Source organism: Cebus imitator, unplaced genomic scaffold, assembly GCF_001604975.1.
Source record: "Cebus imitator isolate Cc_AM_T3 unplaced genomic scaffold, Cebus_imitator-1.0 Scaffold65, whole genome shotgun sequence".
NCBI lineage: Eukaryota > Metazoa > Chordata > Mammalia > Primates > Cebidae > Cebus > Cebus imitator.
The window spans coordinates 5,794,016-5,803,853 of NW_016107380.1; the positions used below are offsets into that span (position 1 = coordinate 5,794,016).

General features: G+C 44.2%; 1 protein-coding gene across 3 annotated transcripts in view; it reads right to left on the reverse strand.

Moving 5' to 3' along the window:
- Positions 1-9,611, reverse strand: part of TNFAIP3 (TNF alpha induced protein 3) — a 16,248-nt gene extending 6,637 nt beyond the window's left edge. Inside the window, exons 1-5 of one of the 3 annotated variants that reach the window (XM_017530443.2) lie at positions 9,351-9,611; positions 5,374-5,683; positions 1,880-2,070; positions 1,076-1,223; positions 744-914 (exon numbers count right to left, since the gene is read on the reverse strand). In XM_017530443.2, the coding sequence (XP_017385932.1) occupies positions 744-914; positions 1,076-1,223; positions 1,880-2,070; positions 5,374-5,668 (805 nt within the window). In that variant the 5' untranslated portion in view covers positions 5,669-5,683; positions 9,351-9,611. Of the gene's footprint in view, positions 1-743; positions 915-1,075; positions 1,224-1,879; positions 2,071-5,373; positions 9,330-9,350 lie in introns of those variants that run through there. The other 2 variants (XM_017530444.1, XM_017530442.1) reach the window with 2 other exon arrangements.
- Positions 9,612-9,838: the final 227 nt, after the last annotated feature.

Below are 9,838 nucleotides of genomic sequence, written 5' to 3' on the forward strand. Positions count from 1 at the left end.
TTCCAGGAAACTCACAGAATATCAACCAGTCTGGAGGTAGTGGATCTTATTGGTTAAAAGTCTCAGGCTTTAGAATCAGACTGACCTGAGTTTGAATCCTGGCTTTGTCACTAATAAGCTGTATGGCATTAGGCAGGTTATTTGACCTCGCTGAGCTTTAACTGTTTAATCTATAAAATATAAGGCTACCAAGGCCTACATCTCACAAGAATGCTATAAGGATAAAAAGGAAATAAAATAATACACCTAAAGCAGAGTACCTACTCCACATGAAGCTATTAAAATAACAGCTAACAGGCCAGGCATGGTGGCTCATGCCTGTAAATTTGGGAGGCCAAGGCGGGAGACTGCTTGAGCCCAGGAGGTGGAGGCTGCAATGAGCCATGATTGTGCCACTGCACTCTAGCCTGAATGACAGAGGGAGGCCCTGTCTCAAAAAGAAATTAAAAAAGCTAACCTGACAGGCATTTACTTGCTCCATACCAGGCACTGTATTAAGGGCATTATGCACCTTGATTTATCATGTATGAAAGTACTTGACTTTCCAAGTCATAGTCAAAACGATATGGGGGTATTATGATTACTGCTATTATATTACTCTTACTAACCAAGTCACAGCACTATATATTTAGATAAAAATAATCTACTTAAATAAGAGTGTTTCAATAAGAAGCAAAAGAGAAAACTCTGATGTTTCAGTATCTCACAGAAGTTACAAATGTGAATTAATGCAGTTTTCTCACCAGGCCCACTGTCCTTCAGGGTCACCAAGGGCACAAAGTGATGACTGTCATAGCCGAGAACAATGGGGTATCTATAACATTCCTGAGCAGGCCAATGGAGAGGCAGGTAAATTCCACCCACTTTCAAAGGAGCAAAATTGGAACCTGATTCCAAACTTCTTAGCATTTTGTCTGTTCAAGGAAAGAAAAGAAAAATGAGGCCCTTAAGGCGACTTTCATCAAATTCCATTTAACTCTGTTGCTTGAGCTTGGGCAGTGTGGTTTTCTCTAAGAGCCAAGGCATTAAAGCTGAAAGCATTTAAGTGCAGATACATGATCTGCAGGCGTCTCACCTGAAATGACAATGATTGGCCTTCTGAGGATGTTGCAAAGGACAAATATGTGTATTTCTTCCAGTGAGTTGTACTGAAGCCCAGTTCGGGCCACGGGTGTGTCTGTGGAAGCCATTTTGATAAGGGTGTCCCATTCATCATTCCAGTTCTAAGGGGAGGAGGGTGAAAGAGGAAAAAAAGCTTGAATATACCCTGTACTCCTATACTAAAAAGTCATTCTGACATCACTCTGCAATTATTCACTTATATAACTCAGCTTATTTTTCTCCTTTCATGAAACCATCATTCAAATGATCACCCTTTTTGTCCCATTTTGGTTTTCTTCCTTTACTTTTTTCTACTACAAGGCAAACTCAAAAGTTGGGGAGGACAGGGACAGCACCTGCTTTCAAAAAAAAATCCCTGATGAGGTATCACATTGCAGCCCCTCATCCAAATGTTCACAAAAATTCCAAACTTGTGACTGAGGATGGTGAGGCACGTGTTGTCATGTTATTGGCTGGCTCAGCAAAGCTAAGGGCAATCAAACTGAAAAACAACAAAACACCAATGGGAAAGGCCATGAGCAGAAGACCTGCTGCTAGAGGGAACAGATCCACAGCTGGGAATCTGCTAACCAAAAGCAGTGGCAAAAGCCTTGGGTTAGTCCCATAGGTTTCTGGTGTTTTCCACTGAGTATGCTTCACTTAGCCAAATTCATATGACCTATTCCATTAGATGCTACCAGAGGGCAGGGACTCACCCAGGGGTACCCTATGCCCACCATGGAGTTCTGTCAATAGATAATTAGGGGGCACTACATACCCGAGTGTCATAGCAAAGCCCCGTTTCCACAAATTCCTGAGATTTGAGAGACTCCAGTTGCCAGCGGAATTTAAAGTTGCGCGTGTCTGTTTCCTTGAGCGTGCTGAACAGCGCCTTCCTCAGTACCAAGTCTGTGTCCTGAACACCCCACATGTACTGAGAAGTGGCGTGCATGAGGCAATTGCCGTCACCTGAGGACAGAAAGGAGGAGAAGAGAAGGAAAGTCAAGTTATCTGCATTTAAGGCCCAGCAAAGGTTTTCAGAATAAACCAGCCCTGCTACTGTGCTAGGGCATTGAGTGGTTTAATTTGGTTTAATTTCCTAGTCAAGGACAAATTGGTATTTCACAAGATAATGACAGCTTTAAGGATAAACCAGTTCTTTTTATTCTTCTTTTTAATGAATGACACCAACAGCAAAGGAACCAGGGGACCTTGGATCTAGCTTAACTCTGCTCCCAACTCGTTTAGGTGACCTGGGGGAAATTCCTTAGGTTCTCTGGGCATTTTTCCTCTTTGTGAAATGAGGGCACTGAGTGATGATCTCTAAGGCCCCATCCCTTTCTACGATCCCTTGATTTGCTGGTGAAGGCACAGGCATTGCTGCTGTCTAATCCTAAGGAAGAGCACACAGGGCAACATGCACAAACCAGGAAGCAGGCATGGCTTGCTAGACTGGGATGGTCTGGCTATGACTCAATGGCAAATGACTTGACCATTCCCCTTTAGCCTTTGGGCCCTGGGAGTTTCTTCTCCTGGTGTGTAAAGCGAGGTTGGCAACACTGAATCACCTATGGCCTGCCAGTCCAGCTCTCAAAAACGCGTTATGCAAACCTGCTTGTTAGTAACTGTAAAGTACAAAAGTTAAAAAGCACCTGGGTGTCTACATTTGAAAATAATTCAGTGTTTAGGGCTGACATTTTGAGGAAGAAAAAAAAGCAGGTTGAATTGTATGCAATTAATTTGTGACCTTTCCAGTTTAAAACTCACAATTCAATGGGCTGCATTTTTTTCAACCTCCAAACAATAAATCTTTTGGGGAAATGTTTAAAACAAAAACAGTTAACTCCTTAGTATCTTTTGGCAAATACAAAATAATCCTTATAAAGAAAAGTTAAACTGTTTCTTATATTACTCTATAAGTAGGGCAATAATGCTATTTGAAATTTTATCAAATTATAATTATAGTCAAACTATAAAGAGACCAAAAAACCGCTCAAATATGTATCCACAGCCAGTATTCCTTCAAGTTATACATTTAGAAAAACTAGCTAAGTAAGTATTCAAACAAATGGACAAAAAAGATCGCCCAAGCCTTGTGCCTTGGCAGACGTGGAGCAATGATTGCATTCTGTTGAAATTTCCCCTTTGCAAAATCTAGAGCAAAGATAAGGCTTTTTTTCTTCTTCTTGTGCTTACTTTCAGTTCTTTATTGAGATGCACCAGTATAAAATTCCCTAAGTAACATCTGGAATTCCCCAGTGCTAAGTTATTTGACTAGCAATTGAGCAACAGCTATTGTACTTTTTGTTCTGGTGTGTAGACATTTAAACTGCGAGGTGCACCCTGGACTTTCCAAGTGGGTGTGGTCAGGGTGAGCTGGAATAGGGCTACTCATTATACAAGTGAAATCGCTGCAGCCAATAGACGCTGGAATTTTTCACATGAAGTTTCAATTTTATGCCACCTACTCCCTTCCTCATTCACCACAGTCTCATATCCTCAAATGCAAACTTGTGAATCACCCCCTCCCCAGATATTGCCTTTGAATAAGCCTCCTATCAGGGGAAAGATTGTTTTTAAAAAAGGTGCTAATCAAAATCAAAGAAAAAAAAGTCATTTGTATTCCTCCCTCCCCGATATCCTTTCTTGCACATTTAGAATCTTAAGGAGTTTTCTAGAAAGTGAAGAAACAAAAGGATTCTGAGTCTAACAATGATTTCCCAAAAAATGTTACCAAAATGCACCTGCTTTTGTAGTTTTATCTGTAGTGTGACTCCTTGCTGATTTAAATGACATGTTTGCAAAGTAAGTGTTTCCTATTTATGTTCCCTTTTTTTCCCTAGTGGAAATCGAGCATTTCCTATCTTAAGGAAACAAAGCAAAAAATCAGTTAATTTTCTTAATAAGGCTTTCCCCTTCCTACCACATCTTTAATTCAGCAGAATCTTTGTTTCCAACTCCCCCAAAGTTTACTCTATCTCTTTTTGGTAACAAAATGGGAGAGCATTAAAACCACAAATTGTCAGGCACATAAACCCCATGATGATGACTTTACATAATTACCTGCCTCTATGTATCACTTAATTTAATGCCAAGAATAATGCAGACAGTAGCTATCCCTAGTTTTCTTTCTACCTATGTTTCTAAGAATCAGTGTTTCATAAATCTAGGCAAGATGTTGAAGCAATGTACAAGAGCCCCCAGAATCAAAATTTAAAAACCCATATCCACCAATCACTCTAAGTTACCCAAGTCAAAAAAGGCCAAAGTTAATGTACCAATTAAGTTAATTAAGTTAGTGTTCTTATGGTAATCATTGTCAACAATGATTTTCTGCTCTTGGACATCTTACTTCTATTAGGATGGTTTGGGACTGTCAAAGATTTAAGTATCTGAGATTCCTGGTCTTATGTAGTCTATGAGCATTTAACTGATCTTGTACAGTCTACTTGCTTATTGTAATAATTATCCACATCCACAGAGTAGAATTTTGTGCCTGCATGAAACAGTATGCAACAGACACTCCTGTTGATGCACAAATTCTTACCCAAGGGAAATGATTAAAAAACAAAACAGTAAAGCTTGGAATAGGAAATAGCACTCCTGGTAAAGGCCGTTGGCAGAACAGCACAGGCAGGAAGGATTTCAGTGACTGGGAACTCCTAAACATAATGAAGGTGAAGTCTAAAATTCATGCTAAAAACCTCAGCTATCTATCTGTTTCACACTGCAGGGCATAGGCAGTAGAATCCAGGCCAGAGAGGAGGAGGAGACAAAAGAAGTTCCTCATGTCTTCAACAGCCATTCACTGGTTAACCCATAAAATGCTATCAATTTGAGAGGCATAAGAACATCATACGCATTTTCTAATGACAGTGGGAAACAAACGTACTACCAGTTTTCACACCATGCTTTGCTTTTGAACTTAAAGGCTTTTAACATTTCCATTACGGGCCAGTGAAGGGTATTTTACAGATGATTAAACATTTGCAAGAATTAGAAACAAATCACTTAATTGGAGTATTAGAAATGCATTCTCCAAGCCTCAATGTGCTCTGCAATATACACAATCAGAAAATAGCCTTAATAAATAGATTCACAAAACAAGTCAGCTCTTATCACATGTCCCGTATAGAGTTTCTACACTACGGTGACTATACTAAACCTCAAGAGATTTGAGTTTGGGCTTGTGCTATTCAAGCTCCATGAATGGGGACCCAGCAGGCAGAAGCTATCACCCAGGTGAAAGCAGCACAACAGAGCAAGTCTTACCATTCGTTTTCAGCGCTACAAGCTTCCTGACTTCCCGACACCAGTTGAGTTTCTTCTGGCTTTCCAGGGAAGCCTGGATGTTTCTGTCGATGAGGGCTTTGTGGATGATCTCCCGAAATTGAGGACAAAACTGGCAAGTTCTAAACATTTCCAGTGTGTATCGGTGCATGGTTTTAAAATGATGAATGATCCCATTCGTAGGTTTAAAAATATCTTCTGGAGTTCTCTCCCGTATCTTCACAGCTTTCCGCATGTTGCTCAAATACAAAGCCTGAGGAAGGACCTGTTCAGCCATTGTGCTCTCCAACACCTGAAAAGGAAAGAAAAAAAAAGCCATTCCGTTAGCCTGACTTTGATATGACTCCTATATACCTGTCTGCAGGAAACCCCAGTGTTTGATCTTGTCATTACCCTGATCTGTAGGCAAAAGATCTTAGCACCTCTACTCCCGGGATACTAGCTGGCCCAGAGATTAACTCACACTGGGCTGTTTTAAGTTACATCACTTTAAAAGATTAGTCTAAACAAGGGACGGAAGGCAGAGAGTGGGTACTGAGGAGGAGGGGAATAACCCGTGTTTTCAGTAACGTTTGTCAGGGAGCCAAGCCTGTCTGTCAGCAACAGGTACTGCTCCTCAAAATCAACTGAAGCTCCCGTTTCATTCTGAGACCACGCCGAACAGCACTGGATTTGGGGAGTACCGGATGCCAGTTAAGGGCTCAACATAGCCCTGACAAGTCTGTAGCTCCTCCCCTTCAGACCACCACCAAGCCACCCTGCTCTTGGGCAAACTCTTGAGTAATCACTCCCTCCCTATGCTGGTAAACTATTTTATGAAAAATCTTGCAATTTTATGCTGTCATTTAGGCTGCTGGTTGGTGTTTCCTCTTTAGCCCCAAAGAGAAGTATTTAAGTGTTTATTCATAAAGTTTATTCTAATGTTTATAAAGAGTTAAAGCCGAATGTTTTCTAATCAACAAAAAAAACCACTTCCAGCAAGATGCGCTGCAATTTTAAGAGCAGTCAACATTCCTTCAGAACTTCCCCACCGGACTTCATATCAGAATAAGAAACAGACTCATAATAGGCTGGGCACGGTGGCTCATGCCTGTAATCCTGGCACTTTGGGAGGTCGAAGTGGGAGCATCACTTGGGCTCAGGAGTTTGAGACCAGCCTGGGTAACATACTGAGACCTGGGTCTCTACAAAAACAAAAAATGAAAAATCGCAAAATAATAACAGAACAATAAATTCTATACTTCCAAGAACAGATATTGGAGCTCAATCATTTCAACTCAACTGCCAATAAAATTCTGTCATCACCCTCCAGGTCCTAACACAGATGCATGTCTGCCCAGTTTTCACCCTGAAATCTTTAAGCGTAAGCAACTAGTAGAAGGAATGAAAGTCTAGAAGCAGACAAGGAATAAGTTTCCACCAGGAGGCCACTCCAGCAAATGAAGGAGGAAAGGGGGCAAAGACCAGCAACGACAACCCATGCCAACAGCGCAGGATGATGTGAATTAACATAATATGGGATCTCTCCAGTATGGAGCCGTGTGGAGAGCCAGCTCTGGTTCACCAGCCCTTTTTGGGTGCCTGGCCACACTTCCTAATTTCCAAGACGATGAAGATGTTTTCAGAGCACAAAGACATCCCCTAGGAAATTTCAGTGATTGTTAATTCCACTTCTGCAGCAACCTATTTATCAGGGCAACTCTCCAGTTGATAAAATGTTAAACCTCTGGAAGAGGGAGGAGAAGAAACCTAGATTTTAGGGTAGCTACTCTTGGGTGGGTCTAGGCTCCCTTAACGCCATTGATAAGGTGGTCTAAATTCTTGTGGCCCACTCAAGAGAGGTTGGACTTAGATGACCCATGGTTTCTCCTGAGGAGTTTTCTGGTGACAGTTTTAGATTGGGATTCTTAATCTGATTGCTGGGAAAGGCATAGGGGGAGTCACTCTCCAGATCGGACGGTGTTTTCCTTTGATATCAGCCATCCTCTACAGGTGAAATTGGGCAAAATCATAGCAGGACAAAAATAACACATATACCTTTCCTTTGTGGCACAGCAAAAGTCTCTTTCACAATATTGTCCATCCATCTGTCTGTCCATCCATCCATCCCCCCACCTACCCACCCAACAAGCTCTACCTGACCACCTAATGAAGGCCAACACCATGTTTGATGAGGGACTAAAAGTCAAAGATGACCTTATTTCCTTCCTTGAAACCACACTATTACCTTAGTGTGCAGCTAAGGCAATGGAGTTACAGGTACTGCTTAGATCCCACAGCTATTCAGGGGCAAAGTTTAGCCTAGGAGCCAGGTCTTTCAATACCTGCCCCTTGCAATCCGACAACACCAAAGCTGCGGCTACAGTGCCTGCCACAATCAGATGGAAAGAGATGGGCAGGAGGAAGATTTTAAACAAAAGAGGTGTTATCTCTTTTTGCTTTTCTGACTCTTTTATTTTTCTCTTCCGAATCTAAAGATTTTTCACCAAAGATCTAAAATAGTGAGGGCTGTAGACCACAGGCAAGATATGCAAATGTCAATACTGGATACCCCAGTGGGCTCTCACTGGGAGGTTTAGCCTTGCACAGCCTGTAAAATTGAAATCAAATCCTTAGAAATCAAAACCCACTGCCCAGGTTTCCAGTTCTTGGACTTCTCCACAGTTAAGATTAAAGAACAAATGTTTCAGATACATTTTAAAGTGGCAAACAATGCAATATTACCCTTAACTTTTTTTTTTTTTTTTAACATTTGTTACCTCACCGTCTTATTTATTTTCTCAACTTCTGTCACTAGGATTAACGGGATTCTAAAGAAATTCTCCATTCCTCAAACTCTTCTCCTCCTTGTTTTATTTTTCCACTATAGGGGGGCATTTTTGTCCGTGTGGTGGAAATTGATGAATTATTTATCAACAAATACCTCATCCAAATTTGGGGAAATGCCTCTCCAAAAAAAATCAAAAATAGTACAAAGAATTGAAAAAAAAATCAAAGCAGCACCTTAAACAATGAGAATGAGGCATTCATTGGCTGCTCAATAATCTGGTACATTAAGATTGCGAGTCCAGAAGCCCCTTTAAGTAGCGATGATTCTGCCAAAATGCTGCCCTGAGACACTTGACCAGACTGGCTTTCCAAGGAAAGAAGATCTGAGGCAAACAGAGCTGAAAACAAAGCGGGCTCAAAAAGAGTTAAGCTCCTTCCTTACTTAATGCCACTGCTTTCCTGAGAGGCCAGGTGGCAGGAAGTGGGACGACCCCAGCTGACAAAGACAGTCTGACTGTGGGGCAGGGGCTGGAGCAGAGGCCTGCAGTTCGCTGCTAAAGTGGCGCCCCCCAAAGGCAGGCCAGCACCCCACGTTTACATGCAGATTTCTCTTACATTGCTGCAACTGGAAAAGCTGGACCCCGCGCCGGGACCTCAGCCCCACTGGACCGACCTCTGAGCGTCTGCGAAGCTGTCCCTGAAACTGAAGCCCCGCCCCCACACCTCCGCAGGGCAGCCGGCCACTGCGGTACCCCACGCCCCGTCGGGCTGATTCTGCACAATCTGGGAAAAAGCCCCAGAGCTTCTGCAATTCCTACGGGGCCATAGGCATGCAGCGCTTGACTCCAAAAACGACTCCAGAAGCAAATCACCAACGACCACCCGATCAGAGGGCCCGAGGGGCGCCTCTACACCAGTCCGCTGCAGCTTAAGTTCGGTGCATTATCTGAAAGGAACAGCTGGTTGGAGGTATCCAGGGATGTCACTCCAACATTTGGAGCGGCGACCTCAACTCCCAGCACTTCAAAACCCAGACAGAAACAAACGGCCAACAAACTCCCCCACAAGGACAGTTGCAAAACCAATGCCAGGTAGACGGTGCCAGCCTGGGGGTCGCCGCTCAACATGCACCCGCAGCCCCTGGCCGCGGTGAGCACAAGGCAGGCGGCTCGGGGAGGCGCGGCGGTTACCTCTCCGGGCCCCGCGATCCTTTCGCAAAGTCCCAAGTCCCGGTCAGAACAGGCGCGCGCCGCAGGCGGGGGTCGGGGCAGGGACCCAGCGGAGGCGACGCTCCATGGACGCCCGTAGTCGGGCTAGCTCGCTGGCAGGGTCGGCCGGGGGTGTGATCTCTCCTGGCGGCTGGCTGCGCTCGGCCCGCCACGGAGGCTGCAGACTGCGCAGTCTGCGTTTCCCCGTTTCAGATGTACTGACGGGGATTTCCACGGGACTTTCCAAAGTCACGTGACTCTCTCTGGTCAGGGGCTGCGAATCGCGTCCCTTCAGCTGTCGGCCGCCAGGGGGCGCAGGAGGTGAGGGGAGTGCGGGCGCGGCACGCCACGGCACGGCACAGCCCCAGGCCCCGCCCCTTCTTTCCCGGCCCTCCCCTTCCCAGCCCCGCCTGGTTCCTGCTGGAGAAACTCCCTCGCCCCGCCCCGGGGTGTCCCCGCGTGAGTCACCT